Genomic DNA, 26719 nt, shown 5'->3' on the forward strand with positions numbered 1-26719 from the left:
CTCCATACCAAGCCTGGGAACACCCTGAAGATGCCACAGCCCCAGCTGACTAGGCAATTAAGCCACTCCACATTCCGGTTTGTCAGGCCCAGGTGCTGCCTTCCTAGGCTCCCATTGCCAAATCCAGATCCCGGTGTGTGAGACAGAGGGAACAGGCTGAGAACTGCCTGGCATTAACCCCGTGGCAGGAGGGGCCAAGGCTTGGGCCGTCAGCAAGCGACAGAAGTTTCCTTGACGAGAGAGTTCTTTGATTTGCTTCCCAGTGGTCCCCTAACAAAGGGGGACAGGAGCTGACAGCCTCATTGGCCTCTCTGAGCCCTTGATTCGGGGGCACTAGCCCTGCTGGCTGCTCCGAACCCTGAGCTGCTAGCCAGGGTCACCCAGGGGATGTACCGCAGAGCAGGGAAATGAACTGGGACCTCCAAAGTCCCGAGCTACCACTCCGACCATGGGACCATCCTTCCTCTTTCATCACCCCTCCTCCCACGCACGGGCTACAGCATGGTCCCAGCCCGTAGGCCCCTCGCCCTGCCGTACGGGGCAGAAGGTCAGGGCTCCGAAACGCTAGGTCCTTAAGATACCACTGGCCAGGGCTAGTACTCTCAGCTGGAGCAGCGGTGGGCAAGATATAGCCCCGGGGCCCTTTCAGTCCGGCTCATGGGCCACCCCACTGGACCCACAGGCAGGGAGCAGCTCCAGGGCTCAGAATGGCTGGCAGCTCCATCTACCTCTCTGTGACGGGCGTAGGGGGAAGCTTTGTGGGCTTCCACTCCCTCCTTCACCCACCCCCCCTTTCAGACCACCCCTCCTTGCCTGCACTCCAGTCCTCTACCCTGAGCTCCCTTCTGCACCCAACCGCCAGACCCTGCATCCCCTCCATCGAAAAGTGCAACCCTTGAACCGGGCTGTTCCCACACCAGAGCTGTTCCCACACCAGACGGCAGCCCAGGACTAAGATGGGAGACCAGCGCATGGGTTCTCCCCCCAGCTGAGTGGTGACATGGGGCAGCAGGGGGTCAGAGCCTCGCCGCAGGGTGCAGTGGTGTCTGTGTCCCATGCGGGGCGACCGGCACGGGGGGCAGTAGATACAGGGCTATTCCCGTGGGGTACGCTAGGCACTGCTCCCTACTACTGCAGCACACGGCTCTTCAGTGGCACACAGTAATGTCCCATTATTAGGGCATCGCCCCCTCCACCGGGTTAGCCCCCCCGCCCCATACCAGGCAGCTCACGCCAAGAGGGAGACGGCAGCCAGGGTCACTCACCGCCACCTGTGAGGTGGAGCAGGAGAACATCTTCTTCATGGTGCCTGCGTCCTGCACCAGGGTGTCTCCACGCCGGCGAAACCCCAAGCAGGGCGAGGGCTGGGCTCACACCATCCCCCACGCAATGCCGCTTGCTGCTCAGGACGGGGGCCCGAGGGAGCAGGCCAGCGGGCCCGGCTTTGAGGAGGGCTCAGCCAGGACGGCCATGGACCAGCGCCCCAGAGGGACTCCGCGCTGGCTGCTGAGCAGGTAATTGCTGTCAAAGGGAAGAGGCGTGCTGCGTCGGGGGAGCGTTTGAAGACAATCCTCCTGCCTCCAGGGCCAGCCCCGTCCCCTCCCCTCGCCGCCTCCTGCGCACCTGCTGACAGCTCAGGCCCGGCCCGGGCTTGCCCAAGATCTGATCTTCCAGGGCGTTTGTTCCTGGGTTTAAAAGGAGAGACGATTCCTCCCCTGCCTCCAGATGCAACTGCAGCATCAGCTCCATTCGAGACGCCGGCTAGTGGCAGGGTCCAACAGAGGCACCGGCCCCACGAGCCATCCTACGGGAAGCAGAGGCCAGCAGGGCACGACCCACGCACAATGGGCCAGGCAATGACACAGCAGGAGCATAGGCCAAACCTCCACACCAGTCAGCCCCCATCTCCTGATCTATTTGACCACCTGGAACAGCGCAGAGGAGGCACCTTGTGTCTGCAGAGAGCAGAAGTAGCTTTGTTAGACTCCCTCCAGCCTTACCCCTACATACACAAAGACACACAGGCACTCACTCTCTCTCACATAACACACACACACAAATACACACAGTCTCTGTCTCACTCACAACCGGCATGCTAGTGAATGTGTGTGTCTGAGAGTGTGTTTGTGCATGTGTGTGAGCAAGAGAACGAGAGTGCGTGTGAGTGTGTATGTGTGTGTGTGAGAGAGAGAGAAAGAGGAGTGTGTATGAAAGTGTTTGTATGTGCATGTGTATGAGAGAGTGTGTGTGTGTGTGAGAGAACGAGAATAAGTGTGTATGAGACAGAATGTATTTGTACGTGCATGCGTGTGTGAGTGTGTGTGTGTGTGTGTGAGAGAGAGAGAGAGAGAGGCTACATATACACTACAGGCTTCTGGCACAAGAACAGTCGTTATTGTGCAAAAACTTGCGGAGCGTCTACACTGCGGGCACATTCTTGCGCAAGTAAATTTACAGTAAGCGTCAGAACAGAGGGCGTCTTGCTCAAGAGTTATTACTCTCCCCACAAGGACTGTTGCGCAAAAAGGCATGTGTAGACAGGCAACAGGGGTTTCTTGCGCAAGAAACCCCTCTGTCTAAAATGGCCATCAGAGCTTTCTTGTGCATGAGAGCGTCCACACTGCCATGGACACTCTTGCGCAAAAGCACATGGCAGTGTGGACGCACTCTTGCGCAAGACCAAAACTTGCGCAAGAAGCCAGAAGTGTAGACATAGTCAGTGTGTATGAGAGCGAGTGAGTGTGCATGTATGTGTACGCGTGTGTGAGAGAGTGAGTGTATGTGCGCATGCAGGCACGTGCGCGTGTGTGTGTATGCAGGGGTGACCCGAGGCAGGCTGCTGGCAGCTGGCACCCCAGGCGGAACACACGATCGGCGCTTCTGCCTGTACAGCCCTCAAAGGCATGACATCATCATTGGGCGCCCTGTTGAAGGTGACGGCTGAGTCGGCCTATATGCACAGGCCGCCCCTGTGTGTGTGTGTGTGTGTGTGAACTAGAGATCTTTGTGAACCTTGGTGAACCAGGATCCATTTTAACAAATCTCCCACCATCATGAAACATTTCTGAACCAAAAGAAAAATGTTCCTAGCTATCCAAATGCCCCATTCCTGCATTTTCCAACCAGAAAATGTATGGATTTTTTTGGAGTCAAAACGACTCTTGACACGTGTAGCTAATGTAGACCGGGAAGTGAGATTTTCTAAAGGCTGGAATCAAAACGGCTCAAAATGACCCAAGCAAAACATTTGGATTTGAGCCATGCTGATGGGGCGTGTAGGGGAGGTTCCTCCCCAGATTTTTGGTTCACAAAACGTTTTGATACTTTTACTTTTTTGTCCCTATCTGGGGTGGCTCCAAGGGAGGGCTGGCCCGCTGCATCCCCAGGGTCACGCCTCTAGACGGAACGCTGACCCTTAGGGCCAGCCTGCCTGCTGATTAACAATCAGCCTGGGGGGAAACTGAAAACCCAGCCCAGGCCCCCAGGCATGTCACCACAAAATCCCTAGTGCTCCAGGGCTGGGCCAGTAGTGCCGCTCGTGAAATAATCCACCAGCAGAGGGCAGCACGTCCATGCAAGAGGCAGACAGGCAGATTGGGAACCCATTTTCCATCCAGTTCTGTATTTATCTGGTGCTCATCCCTGTAGATCTAGGTGCTTAATCTCCCACCCGGCTGTGAAATAGGGACGGAGGCTCCTATTAGTGACAGAAGTGCCACATCAGCTAAGTGACATACCCATGTTCACACAGGAAGTCTGTGGCAGAATCCCAGGTTCCTAGCTCCCTCATCCACTGTGCTGTCCTTCCTGCTCTCTGCGGTTCTGGGAGAGATGCACATGCACAGAAGGAGGGCTGTTTTTCAGATGAATCCCTGCCAGTCCTGGACAACAGCTCAACTCTGGGGCAGGTGAGGTGAGACGCACCCCCTGCTCAGTCTGGGGAACCAGGCTGTAATAGGAGAACAGGTTTTAGTCACAGGAAGGTCCACAGACCACACCTCTGAGTCAATCAACTCCCCCTTTGCCTACTGGATCAGCACAGAGGTGGTGTAACACGCAACAGGTGGAGCTGAACCTGGGGCCTCTGGAACTTAGTGCATGAACCTCTCCCGCTTGAGCAAAAAGCCAGCGGGCTCTCAGCTAAGGCAGTAGAGCAGCGGTTCCCAAACTTTTTGGCATCCCGCCTCCTTTTCGATTTTTGAGAAACCCGCATGCCCCTGCCGCAATAAAACCAGCAGCAAAACTTCTTGAGAAAAAAAAAAGGAACTGATCGGGGCTGAAAAACAAAAGTAGCAGCATAACTTGGGGAGGAGGCAGTGGGGGGGCTGGGTTGCCTTGCGCACCCATTGGAATTTCTTCATGCCCCCCAGTTTAGGAGCCCATGCTATAGAGCAAACTCGTTCTTCGCTCTGTAAGTGGTCACAGAGTACCACGCCCAGCAGGTGTGTGGGATACAGCGACATGGTGGGCTCTGTAGAAATCACACGTAGCTTTGGGTATGTCTACACTACAGCACTAATTCAAACTAACTTAATTCGAATTAGTTAATTCGAACTAAGCTAATTCGAATGAGTGCATCTAGACCTAAAAACTAGTTCGAATTAGCGTTTTGCTAATTCGAACTAGCATGTCCACATTGAGTGGACCCTGAATCGAGGTTAAGGATGGCTGGAAGCAGTGCCGGCAGGGCATCAGATTAGGACTTAGAGCGTGGAGCTGCTGTCTCAGGCTAGCCGAGGGCTGTGCTTAAAGGGACCTGACCCCCACCCCGGACAGACAGTTCTCAGGGGTTCCCCGCCTGCAAAGCAGTCCTGGCTTGGAGTGCCCACATTCGGCACATCACAGCACTCGGCCATCAGCCCGGCTGCACTTGCCGCAGGCTGCCATCCAGGGGGGAGGGTCAATTGGGGGGCTGCAGGAGAGCTTCCACCCTGAGGAGCCCACAGAGCCACCCCAGTCCTCCCCATCGGGAGCTCGTACCCCATTCCTCCCTCACCTCCTTCCACTTACCCTTCCCTAGCCCCCCTTCCTGATGTACAAAATAAAGGACACATGTGTTCAAAAATAGAAACTCTCTTTATTGAACAAAACTCGGGGAGACTGGGAAAAGGAGGTGGGAGAGGGGAAGAGAGAGGGTGGGAGAGGGGAGGGCAACTAAAATGATCAGGGGTTTGGAACAGGTCCCATATGAAGAGAGGCTAAAGGGACTGGGACTTCTCAGCTTAGAAAAGAGGAGATGGGGGCGGGGGGGGGATATGATAGAGGTCTATAAAAGCATGAGTGGTGTGGAGAGGGTGCATAAAGAAAAGTTCTTCATTAGTTCCCATAATAGAAGGACTAGAGGACACCAAATGAAATGAATGGGTAGCAGGCTTCAAACTAATAACAGAAAGTTCTTCTTCACAAAGCAAATAGTCAACCTGTGGAACTCCTTGCTGCAGGAGGCTGTGAAGGCTAGAACTAGAACAGAGTTTAAAGAGAAGTTAGATAAAGTCATGGAGGTTGGGTCCATGGAGTGCTATTAGCCAGAGGGTAGAAATGGTGTCCCTGGCCTCTGTTTGTAGAAGGCTGGAGATGGATGGCACGAGACAAATGGCTTGGTCATTGTCTTCAGTCCATCCCCTCCAGGGTCCCTAGGGTTGGCCGCTGTTGGCAGACAGGCTACTGGGCTAGATGGACCTTTGGTCTGACCCAGTACGGCCATTCTAAGCTCAGGGCTCAGGGTCAGGGGTCTCAGTGGACCACCCTGATTTTCATGCAAACCTGCTCCTGGGTGGCCAGGCTGGCAGCTATCCTGCCCTATATGGCCACTTTCCTGTGCCTAGTGCGGAGGTCGTGGATGAGGTCCACGATGTCCTCACTAGACCAGGCGGGTGCCTGCCTCTTGCGGACCCGGGCAGGCTCCCGGGAGCCGCCAGCCTGGTCCCGGGAAGAGGCGGAGGGCTGGGTGGCAGCGGGTGGCTGGTTCGTGCTGTGCCAGGTGCAGAGTCTGCTGGCTGGGTGCTGGCAGGCTTGCACCTGCCACGGGCACCGTAGCCAGCCCATGCCCCTTTAAGGGCTCCGGGGCCGGGAGGGGGGCAGATGAGTTTCCCTGGTGGTGCCCAGAGTGGCCACCAGGGAAAGCTGGGGAGGGCTAGCCTCCCACTAGTTCAAATTAAGTGGCCACACGGCCCTTAATTCGAACTAGTTAATTCGAACTAGGCGTTAGTCCTCGTAGAATGAAGTTTACCTAGTTCGAATTAAGTTCGAACTAGCGGTTTGTATGTGTAGCGCCTATCAAAGTTAATTCGAACCGTCTGTTAGTTCGAATTAACTTTGTAGTGTAGACATATCCTTTGTTAGACACCAAAACCATAGATGGGCTCCCTACAGCCTGTGCTCCTGGATACACTCGCACATGGGCACTCACATACCCCGGCCAGCGCTGGTTGGGAGGAGTGTGTGTGTGTGTGTGTGTGTGTGTGTGAGACCCACATGCATCACCGACTGGCCTGAGTCTTATCTCCCACCCTAGGCCTTAGCCATTGGGCCATGTTGGTTGGTGGGCCTTGGTACAGGCATCTCCATAGCAACACTTTCAATCCATGCCCCTGGAGATTTCAATCCATAACTGCTGGCGGCTCAGAGCCAGGGGCTGACAAGACACTGGAGTTATGGCCCATTGCATGTATGACACGCCCTGAGGCCTGCTAACCCGGCCTTCCAGGGCGGGGCTCAGGAACGGGTCCGCACAGCCATGCTGTGCAGAGGGGGCCATCGGTGGCGCAAACGGGGCTCCTCTGACCGCGTGACATGGCTTTCAGATGTAGGGCTGCACTGCTGGTGCCAGGGCTGGGCTGGTGAGCCGGGCAAGGCCCAGCGGCACATGAAATTCCTCTGCAAGCCTTCCATCCCCCGAGGCCTGCCGAGGTGTTCATTGCGCGTGGTCTCCTACAACAGGCATCCCCACTTTTGCTTACCTGTCGCTCCCTCCTTGTGACCTGGGTTATTTCCCCCAGACCTGAAAAAAAGCTCCGTGAGGCATGAAAGCCGGTCCCCTCCATGACCAGACGTTGGTCCAATAAAGGTATCACCTCACCCGCCTTGTGTCTCTCATCTCCTGTGGCCACCCTGGCTACAGCACCACTGCAGAGCTCTGGGCATAAGTGCCCTTGGCGGCGGTCAGGGAGCTGAGACGCTAGCGGGACGGGGTCTGCTGTGCAGTGCGCGGCCTTAGCCCTTGTAAGCCTGGGGCGTTGTGTGCTTGAACTGATTGCAGGCTTCTTTCGTCACCCCAGTGCTTTATTGCTGGCTCCGGCTGCCAATTCAAACAAGCCAGGCAATCACAGCAGGGTAAATTGCCGGCAAGTGCAGAAGAAATGGCCCTGGAGCCAGCAGCTCCTCTGCTCTTCAGGGTCCAGCAAAGATCAGGAGGGGCAGGGGAAGGGCTCAGGGGTTCACAGACTGGGGGTGCTCTAGACACTAGGCTCCCAGTGGGATTCGGAGCCCAAAGCTCTCAAGAGGGTGCCCATTTGGTGAGACGAACGGCAGGTCTCAGCTGTCACAAAGCCGGCCCCCTTGTTTACAGCCTCCTGGCTGGAGGCAGGCTGGGCCACGAGTTTGGCCGTTAGCCTGTGACTCGGGTTCAAGGCCCTGCTCTGCCGCTGACACCCTGCGCGCAAGTCACTTAGTCACGCTGTGCCTCAGTTTCCCATCTGGACAACAAGGAGAACAGCCTTGCCCTGCCTCCCCCGGAGGCTGTGACACACTGAAGATGGTGAGGCGCTCAGCTGCTATGGGTGCCAGCCAAGTGCGCAAGACAGCCAGGCCATGGGGTCCCTCTGAGGAACACTGAGGTCTGCTTAGGCCCCATCCAACCCAAGAGGGCCAGGGTTTCCAACCTTCCCCCACCTCTGGACCAGCAGGCCCTGGCCACTGCAGAGCAAGAGAGGGTCTGATTCTTTCCCCACCTGGCACTGGAAGTCAGGTTTTCCTGAGTTTCAGGGCTCTCGGCCGTACACGTTGGCAGAGGAGAGGGGCTGTGTGGCTTCATCCTCTGCTGGAGGACCAGTCCAGCCCCCCTGGGGCTCCTTTGCAAGGGCTCCTATTAGCCAGAGGCCACGGTTGCAGGTCAGCCACTGCAAGCCCATTCCTGTTGGGTCTGAGCCCTTCTCTTGGTGGCTTCTCCAAAGATTTTGCCCCTTTACATCCAGGATTTCCCAGGGACACAAAGCCAGCTGGGGCACCCCCAGGACCAGGGCTCTGATCAGCTGCCTGGAGCACAGCCTCTGGATGCCAGAGAGACAGAAACACCATGAAAGGGGCAGCACCTGACTAGAAATCCCGTGTCAGACCTGGAGGTCCTCAGCTGACAGAATTCAGCCAGAGTTTGTCATTCACAATTGTCGGGCTGATGGTGGTGGTGTACAGATACCAGATGGATCTGTTTCAGCACAGCCGGTTACTCCTATCCACTTCTAGGACTTTTTTATTCAGATCTTAAAGCATTTAACAGATGGGGAAACTGAGGCACAGCAAGGGGACCCTCCCGAGGCCTCCCAATGTCAGAGCCCAGAATGGGCCTCAAATTCCTGGTGAGGCAGCTGTGCCTAGTGGATGGAACAGAGTGCTTCTGCTGACTGGCTACCGACTTGCTGGATGGCTTTGGGCAAATCAAAACCTTCCTCTGTAAGCGTTTTCTGGCTGCAGGGAAGGAGGGTCACTCATAAAAACAGCTGTACTGGATCAGACCAAAGGTCCATCTAGCCCAGCGTCCTATCGTCCAACAGTGGCCAATGCCAGGTGCCCCAGAGGGAATGAAGAGAACAGAGAATCATCAAGTGATCCCTCCCCGTCATTCATTCCTAGCTTCTAACAAACAGAAGCTCAGGAAACCATCTCTGCCCACCCTGGCTAATAGCCATTCATGGACCTAACCTCCATGAATTTAGCTAGCTCTTTTTTGGAACCCTGTTAAAGTCCTGGTCTTCACAACCTCCTCTGGCGAGGAGTTCCACAGGTTGACAATGTGCTGCGTGAAGAACTAGTGCTCTGTGGAGCAGACCCGTCGCAGAGCTCTCCTGTCCCAGCACAGCAGTGCAATGGTTCAGTGACAACCCCCACCTCACAGCGGAAGGAAGCTGATTTGTCTCCATTGGAATTTAAATGTAGGGCGACACTCACACAGAGGCCAGCATTTTGTGTTGACAAAAGCCTGAACGTTGGACTCCAAAGCTGCCCTGACACTAGCCCATAAAAATACCCAACCTCCTGCCACAACCTGGGCCTGATTCTGATCGCCTTTCCTCCCTGGTAACTAGATTGTGCCCGAGACACCTTGTGCAGCGACTTAGATCAGCACAAAGGGGGTGCAAGGCCAGCGGAGAATGTCTGGCTGGTTCCTGACTCACCTTGGGGCTTGCGCTCCAGGGAAACAGCTGAGCAGAGAGTCCAGCCAAGAGGGAGGCGGAGGGAAAGAAGTACCTTTGTTCCACCTGCCCCAGGAATGAAGGAGGAGTCCAGCCCTGCCCCTTGGGAGGGCTGGCCTTGAGTTGCAACACATACACACCCAAGGCAGCTCGCCTGCCTGGCACAGATGAGCCCGGCGTGGGTTCAATCCACACCGCCTGCACAGCTGGACTCAGGCTCGCAGGAGAGAGGGGAACAGACCGACCGCCTGCCTGTGTTGCAGAGGACGGGGGAGACGCAGGGGCGATGCCAGGGCTCCAGGGCCACCCGGGCCTGAAGGATTCCCCCTCCGGGCTGTGCAAGCCGCCACTGGCCTATTGTGCGGCACTGTCCCCGGATCTGCGCCGCGGACCCAGTATTGTGCGCCATCAGGGTGAGCAGGCCTGCGTGGAAAACTCCCTGGCTGGCAGGAGGGTGTGTTGAACATGCAGGCCGGGGGGATTGGGCGGTTGAACGGCTCGGCCCAGCCTGACTTTGGGAACAAATCCCTCCTGGATGCTCAGGGGATGAGTGGGGATGATGCTGCCTCTGTCCCGGCCGACGGCGTCTTTGGCCTGCGGATCCTCATCTCCAGCGTGTACTTGGTGGTGTGCGCCGTGGGGCTGCTAGGCAACTCCACGGTCATGTACTTGGTCCGAGCCCAGAAGGGCAGGCCGGCTTCCGCCATTAATGTCTTCATCTTTGGCCTGGCGCTGGCTGATTTCCACTTCGCCCTGACCCTGCCCTTCTGGGCGGTGGAGACGGCCCTGGATTTCACTTGGCCCTTCGGCAACGCCATGTGCAAGCTGGTCCTCACCCTGACCGTCCTCAGCGTCTACGCCAACGTCTTCCTGCTCACCACCATGAGCGTCACACGCTACTGTTCTGTGGCCTCTGCCGTCAGGCCCAGCCTCCAGCTGACTGCCGGCCTGGCCAAGAGGATTGCCCTAGCTCTTTGGGTTGCGGCCTTGGGAGCCACCATACCCACCACCATCTTTGCCACAGTGACCAATGTGGCTGGGGTGGAGCTGTGCCTCCTCAAGTTCCCCACCAACAGGTGGCTGGGGGTGTACCATGTCCAGAAGGTGCTGGTGGCCTTCGTGGTGCCCTTGGCCATCATCTTGGCCTCCTACCTGTTGCTCCTGAGCTTCCTCCAGCAGCACCGGGTCAATGCCAACAACCCTAGGAGGCAGAGCCAGATCACCGCCTCCATCTGGCTGGTAGTCACCTCCTTCTTCGTCTGCTGGTTCCCCAACCATGTGGTGACTTTCTGGGGAGCCCTGGTGAAGTTCAGGGCTATCCCTTGGGACAAGACCTTCTACTTCCTCCACACCTACATCTTCCCCCTCACCACCTGCCTGGCCCACAGCAACAGCTGCCTCAACCCCGTCGTCTACTGCCTGATGCGCAGGGAGTTCCGCAGGGCACTGAAAGATGCTTTCTCGAGCCTCTTGGCTCAGGTGTCTTCCTACCTGCCTTCCTCCATCTGCCAGGCAAGGGAGGAGGGCGCCCCCCAGGTGACTCTACCCTTGGACCAGAGGGGCAGGCCCAGCGGCGTGCAGGTGGCGAAGAAAGAATACGCCCTGCTGTCCACCACCATCACCGTTGTGCCCGAGCTGAGAGCCGAGGAAGCCAACCGAGCAGGGCGAGGGAGGGATGGTCCCAGGGCCAGTGTCAACAAGGAGATGCCGAAGTGAATTGTAGCCCTTATGACACACGGATGGCTGCTGGGCTAACAGCAGAGACACCTGGGCTAGCAGGGCATGGGGTTGCCACGAGCACCAGCTGTGCGGTGGGCTGTGGTCTTTTGCACCCAACCTAACTTGAAAGCGTTTGCTACGTGTTCCTGTTAGGAAGGACAGGACCTGACTCTGGCTCTGCAGCTCCAGCCAGGGCCGCTTCCTCTAGTCCTCACACACCTGAGATTTGGGGGAAGCCCAGGCGGACTCAGTGGCCCTTATTTCCACAGCACATCCCACAAATGGCCCAAAAGCGAACCATTGGAGTTCGGCCTCGTCACTGCTGCTGGCCGTTCTCATGAGCCCAATGGCGCTTGCATTGGCATTTCGTGGCTCCGTGCTTTACGGTTCCGTTGGCTTCATTTGCCTCCAGCAGCCAGAGCAGAAGTCACAGGAGATCTGAGCACCTCATGGCCTTATCGCCGTTCAAGGACTGATAACACAGATCCAGGGACCTTCTCCGCTTCCACGCAAGTTGGCTGGTGACAAAAGTGCACCTCTTGACCGCTCTAAGGAGGGTGCAGCGGGCTTCCGCCCCTCCTGCCGGGTCTGCGGAGCAATAGCCAGGCCCCCATGCAAAAGCTTTCTATGGAGCAAGGCCGCCCACAGTCCCAGCATGATACCCTCACGGAAGAGGGCCAGGTGGGTCTCTTCTTCAGAGGCAATTGGTTCTGCTTCATAAGTCCTGCGTGTAGCCCTAGGACGGGAGAGACGTCTTCTCTGAGCAGCCCAAATCACTTCCTTCATCAGGACAATTCCCCCAGCTTAAACCACATGGTAAGCTTCTGGGGAGCCCCTTGGGGCAAGGCCTTCTACTTCCGCCGCCCCTACAGCTTCCACCTCCCTGGCCTATTGAGCTCTCCTGGCAGGATAGTGGCCTTGCCCCATTGGCCCACAAAGTGCAAGCAGGGCTGGACCGAGCCATTCCGGCGCCCTGGGCAGACAGTTTAATTGCACCCCGGGTTGGGGGACGGCGCATACGTGGCCCCCACCCCCGCACCAGCGAGTTGGGGAGGGCGCGCGGAGCTGGTGGTGGCAGGACGCACGTGCCCGGCTCAGCCCAGTCCGGTTACCGCCACTGGCGTGCAGCCCCGAGCTTGGCCGTGCAGGGCCCCGCTGCTGCAGGAGGAAGGACGCTGCTGGCTGGCGCTGCGGGGGTTAACGCGGTCCCCGCCCCAGGCAGCTGCTGCAGGGTGGCCTCTGGAGCCTGCGATCTGGGAGCCGGCGTTGTGCGCCCCTTACAGCTGCCATCAGGCGCACCCCCATAGGTTGGCGCCCCAGGCAGCTGCCCGGCTAGCCCATGCCTTAATCCGGCCCAGAGCGCAAGGGGCCAAAGAGAGCTTCATCTGGGCTCAGACCCCCATGGGGCCGAAGGGGCTGCTTACTGCAGGGGTCAGTCTGGCTTAGTCAACTGTGACTTCACTGGTGGATCCTCAGATGACACGCTCAGCACATGGGGTCGTTCCCCACTCACCTTAAACCCCAGATGTTTGGATTCTGCTAGAGCCCATCTCTGTTCTGCTGCACGCCTCTCCAGCCTTGAACACTGGGCAGCCGGGAGATGGCTCCGTTCCCAAGCTGGCTTCAGAAACAGCAGCAAACTCACAGGCTTCCGGATTTACGGGGCTCGCGGGAGGTGTCCTGGACTCCTGCAAGTGTCAAAGTCTAAATCAACGTGGCTCCAGCTGTGGCCAAAACCTGCTTTAGTCCCGGGGCTGAAGCGAATGAGGAACTGCACCATGCTTGCAAACACAACCCCTTTTAATGCAGCCAGCGGAACATGTGTCATCCAGATTGAGATTTCCCCCACCCCCGCCAAACCTCTGGAGCAGCTGGATTCCTCCATGAGGGACCATTCCACAATGCTATCCAGGACATAATGGGTTAAATCCATCCTAAAGGTCTGATCATGAGCACTGCGGAACACTGTCAGCACCTGTTGAAGTAGGACAGGAACATCAGGGCGGGGGGGGGGGAGGGGGGAGAACAAACCTGCTAATCTTGCGGTTTTTTGTACCAATTGAACGGTTTTGGTATGAGCTTCAAACTGCAAGGATTAAATCTGTACAGCTCTGAGTGTGGACAGAATAAACCTGCAGCATGGCCTAGTGCAGTGTTTCTCAACCTTTTTTAAAATAAAGTACCCCTTTTTTACAAAAAAATTATAAGTACCCCCAGTACCTACAGTTTTCAGACAAATTTTTTTTTTTTTTACCATTGCAACACATTTGTTTAAACAACCTAATTGCGGCTGGGCGGGTGATTAAATTGATGGGTGTAACAAGTACAAAAATAATCAAGTGCTGTAAAACTTAGAACAAAAATTCAGTTTTCTCCAAATTTCAAATTAACTCAGTGCATATTAAATACAGTGTTGACATTCCCCCCAGACTTCTCTCGAGTACCCCTAAGGGTACTTGTACCACTGGTTGAGAACCACTGGCCTAGTTGATAGAGCACAGGGACTCAGGAGAGCTGCGTTCTAGTCCCCACTCTACCACTGGCCTTCTGGATGACTCAAGGCAAGGCCTGGCTCTGTGCCTCAGTTTCCCCATTGCTAAAATGGGATAATGACCCTGATTTCCTTTGAAAAGTGCTTTGACATCTGCTGATGAAAAGCTGTAGGGATTATAATGGTAGAGCCCTTTCTCTTTTGGTCACAGGAACTAACTCAAGCATCTCAATGCTTTCTCCTCTGCGGGGCACCAACTTTTTTCTCTAAGTACCTAACTCTGGATTGAGAAGCCTGTGTGCAGTCACCCAAGTTGGAAAATATTTATCACGGCATAAGCAGTGTTTTCCAGGGCCACCCTTAGGCTATGTCTACGCTATGTGTTTCGTTGGAAGAGGCAATGCAAATGAAGTACTGATTAGCATTTTCTCAAGCTTCATTTGCATAATCTATTCAGAACTGTTTTTGCGCAAGAGGTTTTTAAGCAAAAACATGCCGTGTGGACGTGTCTGTTTTGCACAAAAACTCCCAGAGAGGCATAAGGATCTTGTGCAAAAAAGGGTTTTTGTGCAAAACGGACACGTCCATACTGCATGTTTTTGCGCAAAAACCTCCTGCGAAAAAACGGATTGGAATAGATTATACAAATGAAGCGTGAGAAAATGCTAATCAGCACTTCATTTGCATCAGCCCTTCCGACAAAACACATAGGCTACGTCTACACTGGCAGCTTCTTGTGCAAGAACTCTTTTGCGGAAGCGTTCTTGTGCAAAAACTCTTCCACAAGAGAGCGTCTACACTGCCATGTGCTTTTGCGCAAGAGATGTGCTTTTGCACAAGAGCATCCATGGTAGTGTAGCCGCTCTCTTCCAAAAGAAAGCTCTGATAGCCATTTTAACCATAGGGGCTTCTTGCACAAGAAATTCATGTTGCCTGTCTACACTGGCCTCTTCTGGAAGAGCTCTTGCGCATGAGGGCTTCTTCCTGAGAGGGAGCGTCAGAGTTCTTGCACAAGAAGCCCTGATTTTCTACAGTACAACGTCAGTTTACTTGCGCAAGAACGTGCGGCCAGTGTAGACAGGTGGCATGTTTGTGTGCAAGAGCGGCCGTTGTCACGCAAGAATGCACCAATGTAGACACAGCCATTGTGTAGACATAGCCTCAGGCTCGCTCTCTCTATCCAGCTGTATTTAATATGCACTAACGAGTTAATGGACTCCTCCAGGAAAAGAGATATTTTACCTCTCGTGTGGATACAGTTAAGCACCTTTATACCAATCAAACTAAGGGTGTCATACTGCTTTAACTATATCTGTGTAATAAAAGCATGTGCATCGAGGGATCTTTGGGAGAAAAATATGATTCGCTTGCTCCTACAGCTATAATTCACTCCCAACCATCTGATTTATGGATTGCTTTGCAATGCTGCAATTAAGGCAGGCCGTGTGTGTGCGTGAGGAGGGGGGGGGGAACAGTGATAAAGGACCATCAAGAAGGGACAAATCAAAAAGGTAATCAGCGCCCAGCCCTTGAGCAAACACAACATCCCAGCCCAGCAAGGGACAAGCAAAGCCCATTTCCTGTTTTCAGTAATGAAATTTTTATTAGAGTCAACTAGGGATCACTGTTTTGTTGGGAGAAGAGCAAAGAGACAGCCCAGAATGAGGAATTTAATTGCACCAGCCTCACGATCAAGGGGACAGAACCTTTTGTGGGGCTCAGCAATTGCAGCCAGAGATGGATTTTTCCGAAAAGTCCATTCCGGTATCAAAACAAGCGATTACATTGTCAACAGAGCTCAGGATATTACATGCGGGCCTGCATCATCCTAAAGGGATGCGGAGCCCTTGTGAAAAATCTGGCCCTGATTTAGGAGCATCAATAGGAGAGAAGCACTAGGGCAAATAGCTTATCTGATTTGTGGATGCTGGGAAAGCATCAGTAAAATCCGGCTTCATCTGGGCATACGGGAAAGCAATGGTCAAGTTAAAAACAGTATTAATAGGAAAAACAATGAGCAGTCCTGTGGCACCTGAGGGTATGTCCATACTACAGCACTATTTCGAAATATCTTATTTCGAAATAACGCGTCTAGACACAAAATGCATTTCGAAATAGCACATCCACAATAGCGCATCCACAATAGCGCGTCCACAATAACATTTTGCTGTTTCGAAATAGTGCGTCCACACTGATAGGACGCTGAATTGTATTTAAGGCTGGCTGGAACCAGTTCTGGCAGGGCATCAGGTCAGGAGTTACCTTGTGTGGCTGCTGCCTGAGGCTATCTGAGACTTGTGCTTAAAGGGACCCCCTTGGATAGCCGGTTCTAAGGTTTCCCTGCTTGCTTGCCTACCTCGCTGAGGGACAGCAAAGCTTTTTTTTCTCTGCATGCTCTGGTTGCCCTCACTCAGGACACCACAGCACTCTGCAGCATGGGGCCGGAGCTGCCCCGGGCACTCTGGTGTTTGTCCTAGTCATGTTGCTGCGAGCCTGGCACTACGTTCTGCAGGCAGTAACAGTCTTCCTGGTGTGCCCCACTGGGGGCTTATGCCTCATTCCTCCCTCACCTCCATCCACTTACCCCTCCCTACTGCTGTACAATAAAAGACACATGTGTTCATTACAACAAAGCCTCTTTATTGAACAACACTGGGGTGAGGGGGAATGAAACTGATGTGAGACTGGGGAAAGAACGTGGGAGAGCGGAGAAGGGAGGGTAGGAGAGGGGAGGGGAAAACCTGGGAGGAGGGAGCTGGCAAGGGGAGGAAGGGAGAGGAGAAGCTCAGGGCTCAGGGTTGGGGATCTCGCCAGCCCAACTGTCTCCCAGCACTGTGGGTGCAGGGGCCTCGGCATCCCTGGGGGTGTCAGAAGGATGGGGAGGAAGAAGCAGGAGGGGGAGAAGGAGTGGGATGAGGAGCGGTACCGTATATTCCGGCGTACAAGACGACCTCTGATGTTAAAAAACATCCCCCAAAAATCGGGGGTCGTCTTGTACGCCGGGTATACATCCCAGGCGCGCCTGGGATGCCCCGCCACCGGAGCCCCTCCGCGGCTTTGAAAGCCTCGGGGGAAGCCGGCGGGGGGGCATCCCAGGTGAGCCTGGGCTGCTCCCCCGCCGGAGCCCCTCCGCGGCTTTGAAAGCCTCGGGGGAAGCCGGCGGCCGGCTTCCCCCGAGGCTTTCAAAGCCGCGGAGGGGCTCCGCCAGGGGAGCAGCGCAGGCGCGCCTGGGATGCCCCCCCGCCGGCTTCCCCCGAGGCTTTCAAAGCTGCTGCGGCTTTGCTCCTGGTGCCTCTGGTCTGCTGGGGATCATCTCCAGCAGACCAGGGACACCGGGAGCAAAGGAGGCGGAGGGGCGCTGGGGTATAAGATGAAACCCTATCTTTTAATTAAAAAGATAGGGGGTCGTCTTATACGCCCAGTCGCCCTATACGCCGGAAAATACGGTAGCTGGAGAAGCAGCAGGGGCTGGAGTTGCAGAAGGCAGCAAGCTCTGGTCCAGGGTCGATGACCACCTGGAGGACACGGACTATCCTGCCCCCCAGGATGTGGTCCACGACATCAAAATAGGGGCAGGGGTCTGGGTCAGCCCCTGGTTGGGAGCTACCCCCTGTAACCCTGGCATACGCCTGTCGCAGATCCTTTATTTTCATGCGAACCTGCTCCTGGGTTCGCATATGGCCTGCATATGGCCTTTGGTGGCCACGCTGGCAGCTATCCGCCTGTAGACGGTTGCGTTCCTCCATTTAATGTGGAGATCATGGACACTGGAGGCATCCCCGCAAACCTGAATTAGGTCCCTGATCGCCGTACTGGACCAGGCAAGCACCCACCTTTTCCAGCCCCTGCCAAGTTCCTGGGAGCTGGCAGACTGGTCCTGGGGAGCACTGGAGGGCTGGCTGGCACTGGCTGCCTGGCTCATGCTGGGGCCAGTGGGTCAGGTGCAGCAATTGCTGGCTCTGGGCAGGCAGGCTTGGAGCTGGCACAGGCACTGTGGCCAGAGTCTACCCCTTTACGGGCTCCGGGGAGAGGGGGGAGGGAGAGGAGTTTTCTTGGTTGTGCCCAGAGTGGCCACCAGGGCACCCTGGGAAGAGCTGGAGGCTCCCTATTTTGAAATAAACATCTACACGATACTTATTTCGAAATAGCAATTTTGAAATTGGTACTATTCCTCGTAGAATGAGGTTTACCAATTTCGAAATAAGCCCTCTGCTATTTTGATTTAATTTCAAAATAGCAGTTTGGCTGTGTAGACGCTGGTAAAGTTATTTCGAAATAACTTTGCTGTGTACACGCACCCTTAGAGACTAACAATTATATTAGGTCATGAGCTTTCATGGGTAAAACTCTGTTCACATAGCCATACAAGCAACACCATCACAGGACCTAACCATATAAGACACAATATCAGGGGTTCATGCACCTGCACATCCACTAATGTGCTCTATTCCACCAAGTATATGCCCCTCTGCCATATATATTGGCCACACTGGGCAGTCTCTGTGACTGAGAATAAATGGACACAAGTCAGATATGAGGAATGGTAACACACACACATGTAAGGGGACATTTTAACCTGCCTGGACACTCAATCATGGATTTAAAAGTAGCCATTCTTCTACAAAGGAATTTTATCACCCAACTACAAAGGAAGACAGCTGAACTGGAGTTCATATACCAGTTCAACATTACCTACTTAGGCGTGAATAAACTGGTTAATGCTCTACAAAGGCAATTTCCCCTTTGATATTTGCATTTCCACATTAAAAGCTATGAATGGGACACATCCAGCCCACTTAATTGTCTTCATTAACACTGGTCCTACAATTAACAGGTACCTTCTTTTGTTGTTATATATACCTTGGATTCTGTAATTTCCACGCCAACTCATCTGATGAAGTGGGTTTTACCCATGCAAACTCATGATATGTGTTGGTCTCTACAGTGCCAGAGAACTGCTCATTACTTTTAAAGTTACATACTAATATGGCAACCCCTCTGAAACTAATAACAGGAAGGCAATTCTTTATCTGGGAAGTGTAGCCTACCCTGAGTGTTCAAAGATTAAGATATTGTGGTTTTTTTAAAGCCAATCACAAGACTGGTTGAGCATTGACAACTTCTCTCCTACTCATCTCATCTCTAGTGTGGTTCAAAAATCCTAAGCCCAGAAGGCTGACACCAAATTTTCCATCAAAACTGATGTTTGGAGAGGTAAGTCAGGTTTGTAGCCAAATGGAACATTTCACAAAAAGCATCTGCCTTGTGCAGACAGTTTGGTGTTTCCGCCAAATGCCTCCAAAATGAAACATTTTGTTTTGGAAATGTCGCCATGGTGCATTACGAGAACTTGTGAGCTTCGTCCTCTATTGACCAGGTTCCCTGCTCAGACTACATCACCCACAATGCACCATGGCAATGGAATGCCATAATGCATCAAGAAGGAAGACTGTAGTGCATCATGGGAAATGGAGTCTGACTTGCAAGGCCAGCCCATAAGGGAGAATGGGAGCATGAAGCACTGAAACTACAAGTCCCATGGGGTATCATGGCAACATTTCAGAATCACAATAGACTAGTTCTGAGAAATGAAATAATGAAAAGTGTCATAGAAATGTTCCCAGTCTTCTTGATATTTTGAAATGTTTCAAACACAAAGGGGCTGGAGAGGCAAGGCAATGTCACAACCATTCTTCCCTGGTCAACAGCTGAAACATTTCCACCAGCTGCATTGCAGAAACAACCTCCTGTGGCATATGCAACAAACCAATGTGATGCCCTCTGCCTGTTCATGGTACGAAAGCCAAAGAGATAACCAGGTATTGTCTGATCAGCAAACACATTTGATCATTTTTCAGCCTGTTTGCAGGCCATTTGCAAAAAGGAAGGGACGCAAATAAATTATTCACCGTGATTTAGCTGGCAACTCTAGCAATAGAGGAGTTGAGTCTCATTTATGCTAAAGGCCTCATTTTGGCAGCATAAAGAGGCTTTCAAGTGGTATCATGCCACTTCAAGGTTTCTTTATAATGCCAGGGTATTTGTAAAGCAACCTTGTATCAGTGGTTCTAAAATGTTTTGAACCCATCCCGCTCAACATAGATCTTACCACAGACCACCAGCCAACCATTCATGATGACAAAATGAGTGCAAGAGGGGGCAAGGGAGTCTGGAAGGGAGGGAGGGGGCAGGAGGAGGGTAGGGATGCAGGGTCTTAGTTGGAGGGAGTGAGTGAGGGGGATAAACATAAGAACAGCCAGACTGGGTCAGACCAAAGGTCCATCTAGCCCAGTATCCTGTTTTCTGACAGTGGCCAATACCAGATGCCCCAGAGGGAGTGAACAGAAACAGAGAATCATCAAGTGATCCCCACTCCTGTCACCCATTTCCAGCCTCTGACAATCAGAGGCTAGGGACATCATTCCTACCCATCTTGGCTAATAAGTATTGATGGACCTAACCTCCATGAATTTATCTAGCTCTTTTTTGAACTCTGTTAAAGTCCTGGTCTTCACAACATCCTCTGGCAAGGAGTTCCACAGGTTGACTATGCACGGTGTGAAGTAAAACATCCTTTTGTTTGTTTTAAACCTGCTACTTATTCATTTCATTTGGGACCGCTATGTCTCATGTTATGGGAACAAGTAAATAACTTTTCCTTATTCACTATCTCCATACCTGTCATGATTTTATAGATCTCTACCATATTCTCCCTTAGCCTAGTCTTCTTTAAGCTGAAAAATCCCAGTTTTTTTAATCTCTCTTCACATGGCATCCATTACAAACCCCTAATGATTAGACCTTACTGGGAGCTGTCTATGGTGCTGGAAATGCCCTGAGTCTGAGCCAGATCTGTCCAGTGTTGAAGCGTCGCACTCAACCTCTATGGGATGGTGGTTCCTTTACACAATGTGGTGGAGACAAGGGCCTGATCCTGGGGTATTCCCACTGTCCTCAGCTTTCTCTGTCTGCTCAGCATCTGTCTTCCTGCAACGCTGACATCAATACCATCATGGCAGTAGCCTGCAAGATCCCCCCCACTAAGATCAGGGCCCCATAGTCCCTGTGCAGACACATGGTGGAAAGCTCTCCCCCCCTCGCCCCAACAAAGAGCTTCCAGGTTCTGGATACAAGCCAGACAACGGATGGATTGTTACCCCTGTCCAAGCCAGACAACAGATGGATTGTTATCTCTATTTTACAGATGGGGAAACTGAGGCACCGAGGGATGAGGTGACTTGCTTGGGGTCAGACAGGAAGTGTGTGGAAGAGCAGGGCATCAGACCCCGGGTCCAAACTGCTGGGCCATCCTGTCACAGCTCAGGGCAACTGCACCTGTATTCACCCTCTGTGAGTCCACAGGGCAGCGCATGCTCGAATCCAGGATTCCCCAGCCATAGCTTCCCCTTGGGTAGAGACTGCATCTCTCTCCCTTCTCAGCTGGCTAGTTCCAGGCTGAAGAGCGTCTTGCCGCATGATGCTACTGGACCCCTTAAGCAGGCTTGCATTTTATTCCCCCCTCCCCTCCCCGCAGACAGACAGCACCCAGTTCTGAGCTACCACGCTGCTCTTCCCAGCAAGGGCGTTCTGTTCTGAAGGTAACAGCAATACAGAGCGAAGCTGAGCGCAGTGGTTTTCAGACTAGGGGTTGCAATCCAGGACTGGGTGGTGGAATGTCGGGCACTGGGTCTGGTTGCTGCAGGGGGATCAGGTGAGCAGCTCCCTGCCTGTCCTGGCACCACAGACTGCGCTGAACCCCATAAGCAGCCAGAAACAGCCCTGGCTCCTAGGTGGGGGTGGGGAGCTCCATGTACTGCCCCTGCTTCAAACACTAGCTCTGCACTCCCATTGGCTGGGAACTTGCTACTGACTGCATCTGAGGTGGCAGGTCTGCGGTGCCAGGAGAGGCAGGAAGCTGCCTTAGCACCCCCGCTGCACCGCTCAAGGTAAGCCCCTCCTTCCCCTGCTCTGACCCCCCCCCAAAGCTGGCTCATCTCCTGCATCCCAAAGCTCCCATCCTCAGCCCCACCCCGGAGCCCGCACGCTAGACAAATTCTGTTGGGTCGCAGCATCAGCAATTTTCTTCAACTGGGTCCTGAGAAAAAAAGTTTGAAAACTGCTGCCCTAAACAAAGCTATAGACCTGGTTCTGTAACCCACACACGTGTGGCTCACTGGCCCATCTAGCGGCCCTTTTGCCCACCCCTGCTCTACAGCCTTTGCTGAGAGCCAGCTGGTTTTTAGCGCAAGCCTAGAGGCTCAGGCACTAAGCTCCAGAGGTCCCAGGTTTGGTTCTGCCTGTTGGCGTTACACTTCTGTGCTCCAGCATGGGCTCTCGCCGATAGGCCGTGCCTGTTCACAACACCCTTTTGCTCACATTAAGAACAACTTGTCTGTGACAAAGCTGGGGCAAGCTAACCAGTCCATCCCTGGGGCTCTTTTAACACACAGCTTAAAAGAGCAAGATTGGGGGTAGGCCATTTGCAACTGTTTCTCAGAAAATTCCCCTCCCCTGTAGCGCCCCCTCAAAATCCTTTATTTTCCCAATCACGCTGCCAGTTTGCAGCCGTCTGGTGTTGCTGCTCACGCCGTTCCACGCACTCCCACAACAGCACATAAACATTTGCATTGTGAATCAGCCGGGTTCCTGAAAACCGTAATTCAATCAGGCGTGTCCCGGATATTGCAGGAAATCACCATCTGTCCCACGGCCTTGCTCTCCCTTGCAGGGGACCCGTAAAGGAAACCTGCCACAAAAGGCTTGCGAGACGCTGCAGGACGGGCCGGGTTTTGGTTCCAAACCCCCTGCTGTAAGAGGCGGCCATGAGATCACCATGCACTTTGGTGGGAAGCTCTGGCGTGATGCAGAGGCAAAAAGCAGAGGGACACTTGAGGGTAGGCTGTTGGGAGAACAAATGATTGAAGTGGAAATTATATCAGAGGCTATCTAAGCTGTTGCCATTGGTTTGCAAGGATTTTATCTAGCACTGTGGAGTTGGGCTTTAGTGACAGGAAACATCTCCAGGCCTTAAATTAAAATCTAGGCCCAGCTCCACCACTAATATAAATGAGCAACGCCACGCTGATTGGAATGGAGCCACAGTGATTTACACCACTGGCCTTGACTCCATGGTATCTTCTCTTTCCTTGTTTAAAAGGGCGAGCTCGCTAGAACAGGGAACACATTTTTATCAATGTTTGGAAAGAGCTGGGAAGTTTCCTGTCTTACCCACACCAATACTGCATGGATACCCCTGATTCTCCACCCGTGCACAGCATCCAAGGCTCTCTGGTGGGCATCAGTGAGTTTAGCCTCAAACAGCCTTCAGGAGGTAGGTTTTATACCCATTTTACAGATGAGGGAATGGAGGCACCAAGCAAGGCAGCCAATGTGATGCTGTGGCAGAGGCAGGCCTGTCTCACAATCTCTATGCCCCTACACTGTTCTTTTCACATTGGGGGAACGGAAGGCAGCCCTTTGAGGAGGAAGGCCAATGCTGGTCCTAGCCTGGTGGCGCTTGGTGATGTAGGTTCAATTCCCAGCTCAGCCACTAGCTTCTTGCGGTACCCTGAGCAGTGTTGCCTGTAAGCTGGGTGCTTGTGCAGCTACTCAGCAGAGAGATTCCCATGCTGCCCAGCTGATTAGAAGAGCGCCCACAGCTCAGGTTTGTTTCTACTGGTGGTGCACAGCCACATTAAACAATTATTCCACACAGGGATGGAAAAGATTCGAGGGAACATTGGCCTGGACTTTCCTGGCTCCCAAGCTGATGCTCAAACCCACCAGCTCCATTCACAAGCAGGTGCGATAGCTCCTGGTCCCCACCTCTGTGCGACTGCACAGCCAGCAGGTCTCAACCCTGCCTGGGAAGGAGAGAGTGTGAACGCCATGCCCTGTATGGCCGCTAGCCTGCCCGCCATGCTGCTGTTCTGCAGAGACCCTGAGCTGCGGCTTGCAGCCAGCTGAGAGCAAAATGCTGGGTGCTGAAGGCCCTTTTCTCCCACCTTCTCATGTCACCCAGCAAGCAAGTCGCCAGCTTGCCTGCCCGTCGGGATCCAGGGGCTGCAGGCCAGGCTGCTGGAACACCCCAAACTTGGCCAAGGTGCTTTCTATTTGTCCCCTGCTCCCCTTCCCTGCTGAACGGCTTCCCCCAGCTGCACCCGTGGGACCCGCTAACCCTGGCCAGACGGCAGCACCGAGCATTTTGCCACAGCTGCGTGTTCTTTGCAGGACCCAGCCCAAAGCCAACTTGAGTCCCACCCTGCAGCTGGCAGCTCTCCGACCCCATCGAGGATGTGCACGGCCTGTGCGCTCGTCTGCACTGGGGAATAGCCCCCCTCGAGTTTCAAGCCCATGCAGCTCTGGTGCAGCTGGGCCATGGGCTAACCTGATACCGGCCCCAGGAGCCTGGGCTAGCATAGACTCCTAGCTCAGTCGGGTCTGGCATAGGCATGGGAAGCAGGAGTATGGGGGTCCGGCAGCACCCCAGAGATTTGCACCCCATGCTGAGGTCCTAGCCACCAACTCCAGGGGGGCCAGATGTCAGCCCTGCTGCCTGTGGGGGTCCCATGGCAGGGGTGGGCAAGATATGGGAAAGGGGCTGGCAGTTCCCTCTAGGCGCCATGTGCCTTTGGCAGGGTGGGGCTGGGGGGCCCAGAGACTTCATATGTTCCCCCGCCCCCAGGCACTGATTGGCGTCTAGAGGGAACCGCCCCTTCTGCCTGAGGCTCCGCCCCTTCTGTGAGTGGCACCGGCCTGCAACCATGTTCCAAAGTTCATGAAGTGGCCCCCCCTTGCAAAAATTATTGGCCGCCCCTGCCTAGGGTCCCAGCCACCAGGGGCCTGCCCTGGCTGGGGCAGTGAGGGGTGCAGCCGGGGTAAGAGGGGAGGGACACTGCTCAGCACCCCCACCCTAAAAGTTGTCCCGCGCCACTGGAGTGAGGGCAGTTGATGCACCCAAAGCCCTTCACTGCCCCGCCTGAGGGAAATATTCACATGGCCGCAGCCTTGGGTCGCTGCAGCCCCGGGCTCCATTTGCACCTGTGCCCGGAGGCTCCGGGCAGCCACGTGTGTAGCAAAGGGCCACGGACGGGCCGTGCAGTCTAGCCCGATCTGCACCCTGCCCTCCTGTAATAAGCGGTTCCTCGCTGACAAGCACCTTAGATCACTACAGCGGGGAGATAAGAGGAGCCCAGCTGGGGGGTTGATTATTGTTCCACCGGTGGCACTACACGGCCACGGAGCGCTCCATGGCAGAGCCGCCTCCAGCCAGCGCCTCGGCTGCGTCTTAATTAATGTTGCTGGCTGGATAAACGAGAGGCAGGTGCCTCATCCCAGGGCTGCGGCAATACAGGAGAGGCCAGGTTGCTGCCCACTCCCGGGGGGTCAGAGTCTCAGAGGGTTCCCTTGGAGGAGGGTTGCTCCAGCCAGGAGCGTAGGTGGGGGGAGATGTGCCAAAGCGGGGTGGGCGGCACGGCACAGAGCAAGAGGCGGGGAGGGCCCGGGTGCTGGGAGAACTGGAGACAGGAAAAGGTGTTTCTCTCCGCCCCGTGCTGGGAACCCAGCAGGATCGGCCGCCAGGAGCAGAGGCTGTGGGACAGGGGCTGTGGAGGCTACGGCGATGTCCGGTCTCTTGGGTCGCCAGGCCTTGGGGAGCTGGTCTCCATGTGTTGGGGGTGGCGGGGAGCCAGGGAAATGACTCAGGAGTGGATGAGTGGGACCAGCCCCAGGAAGTTGGCCTGCAGGAAGGTCTGGCTTTGCAGGGCCCTGCCGTGCCAGCCGGTGAGCAACCAGCATTGGGACGGCTTCAGGGTTCCCACCGGCTTTGCCTGTTCCAGCCCGGGTCGGGGAGGAACGGGGCAGAGCAAGGGGGAGATCATGGGCCTGGCAGCCCCTCTACTGCTCGAGATACCAGCAGACACACTGCCCGTCTCACACCAACCTCACACCGTGCCCATGACGATCAGAGCCCGGCCCTTCCAGCTGGGCACAAACTGGCATCTGTCCCATGGGGCTGGAGCCAAAGAGCGGAGCCGGGACAGAGGCCCGGAGAGCCACAGGCAGGTGGCCTCAGTCCCAGGCCAGTGCTCTATCTGCTAGGCCATGCAGCCCGGCGCCTCGGGTCGGCCTCTGCTAAATGGAATGACACAAACTAGCCCAGAGGCAGGGCATCCCCATGCGGCCCCCACACAGCGCGACAGCCCCGGTCTGCAGACCCTGCTGCTCTGATCCCTTCGCCATAACAGCTTAGGTCAGTGGCGGGCAGCCCACGGCCCACGGGCCACACGTGGCCCATCTGGGCGCTACACGCAGCCCGCTAGACATTTTGTTCACCGCTGCTCACGCGCAGAGTTGCCAGAGTCCGCTGGTTTCCCGTCCACGGCGCCTTCTTCCTCCCAATATTACCGAAGTGACACACACAAGGCCCGGGCACGTGCCAGGAGGGGCGGGCCAACTGCACCCAGCACTGACTGCAAGAGCCGGGCACACCCTTAGCAGCCAATCACAGTGCGGCTTCAGTTCTGTTACATCTCCCCCCCCCCCTCCTCCCCCCCCACACATTCTAGGTCCACAAGTGCAGTGAGCAAAACCACCCTCGCCAGGACACCGTCTTGGTGACGACAATCTTGTGGCCCACTGCGATGAAGGAGGCCGCTCGGGCAGCCCACTCACTAGCCTTGGTTGCCAGTCGCTGGCTTAATAGAGGACAATGCACCCAGGGAATTGTCATGCACTGCATCCAGGCTTAGCCCTGGCTTCGTGAGGCCATGGCACAGCCACCATGTGGTTAGAGGGCAGGTCTGGATGCAGAGAGAGGCTGGCCTTGAAGCCCAGCACCCCCTCCTAGCCTGGGGTCTGCTTCCGCAGAGATCAGAGCTCATTCAACTGATCAAAAAGAACCACCCATAGGCAGGGCGTCCCGTCTTTGGGTCTTTGTGTCTGAGCAGCGCGTCCTGGGCTCAAGAGGGGCACAGTGAGACCTGCTTTCTCTTCCCAGGGCTGCTGCTTGCGGGAGAAACTCTGGCAGGCCAGCGCCCTGAGCCAGTGACATTTACATGTGTCAAGGTCTCGTTCTGGGCGGCTCTGGGATTTCTCCCTCCGC

The 26719-nt window shown here is 54.8% G+C and overlaps 2 protein-coding genes across 2 annotated transcripts in view; one reads left to right on the forward strand and one right to left on the reverse strand.

The window, feature by feature from the left end:
- ANKRD35 (ankyrin repeat domain 35) overlaps positions 1-1568 on the reverse strand; it is a 36953-nt gene extending 35385 nt beyond the window's left edge. The window contains exon 1 of the mRNA XM_075907234.2: positions 1266-1568. Coding sequence (XP_075763349.2) covers positions 1266-1304 — 39 coding nt within the window. The 5' untranslated portion in view covers positions 1305-1568. The remainder of the gene's footprint in view (positions 1-1265) is intronic.
- Positions 1569-9695: 8127 nt separating this feature from the next.
- On the forward strand, positions 9696-11123 carry RXFP4 (relaxin family peptide/INSL5 receptor 4). Its single transcript, XM_006113980.4, has one exon. The coding sequence runs from the start codon at positions 9873-9875 to the stop codon at positions 11121-11123; it is 1251 nt and encodes a 416-aa protein (XP_006114042.3). The 5' UTR covers positions 9696-9872.
- The last annotated feature ends 15596 nt before the right edge of the window (positions 11124-26719 follow it).

This window comes from Pelodiscus sinensis, chromosome 22, assembly GCF_052426305.1.
Source record: "Pelodiscus sinensis isolate ZL-2025 chromosome 22, ASM5242630v1, whole genome shotgun sequence".
NCBI classification, from domain to species: domain Eukaryota; kingdom Metazoa; phylum Chordata; order Testudines; family Trionychidae; genus Pelodiscus; species Pelodiscus sinensis.

What these genes read in the sequence shown, in the direction of transcription:
- RXFP4 (XM_006113980.4), top strand. Translation starts at nt 9,873, where the DNA reads ATGCAGGCCGGGGGGATTGGGCGGTTGAACGGCTCGGCCCAGCCTGAC.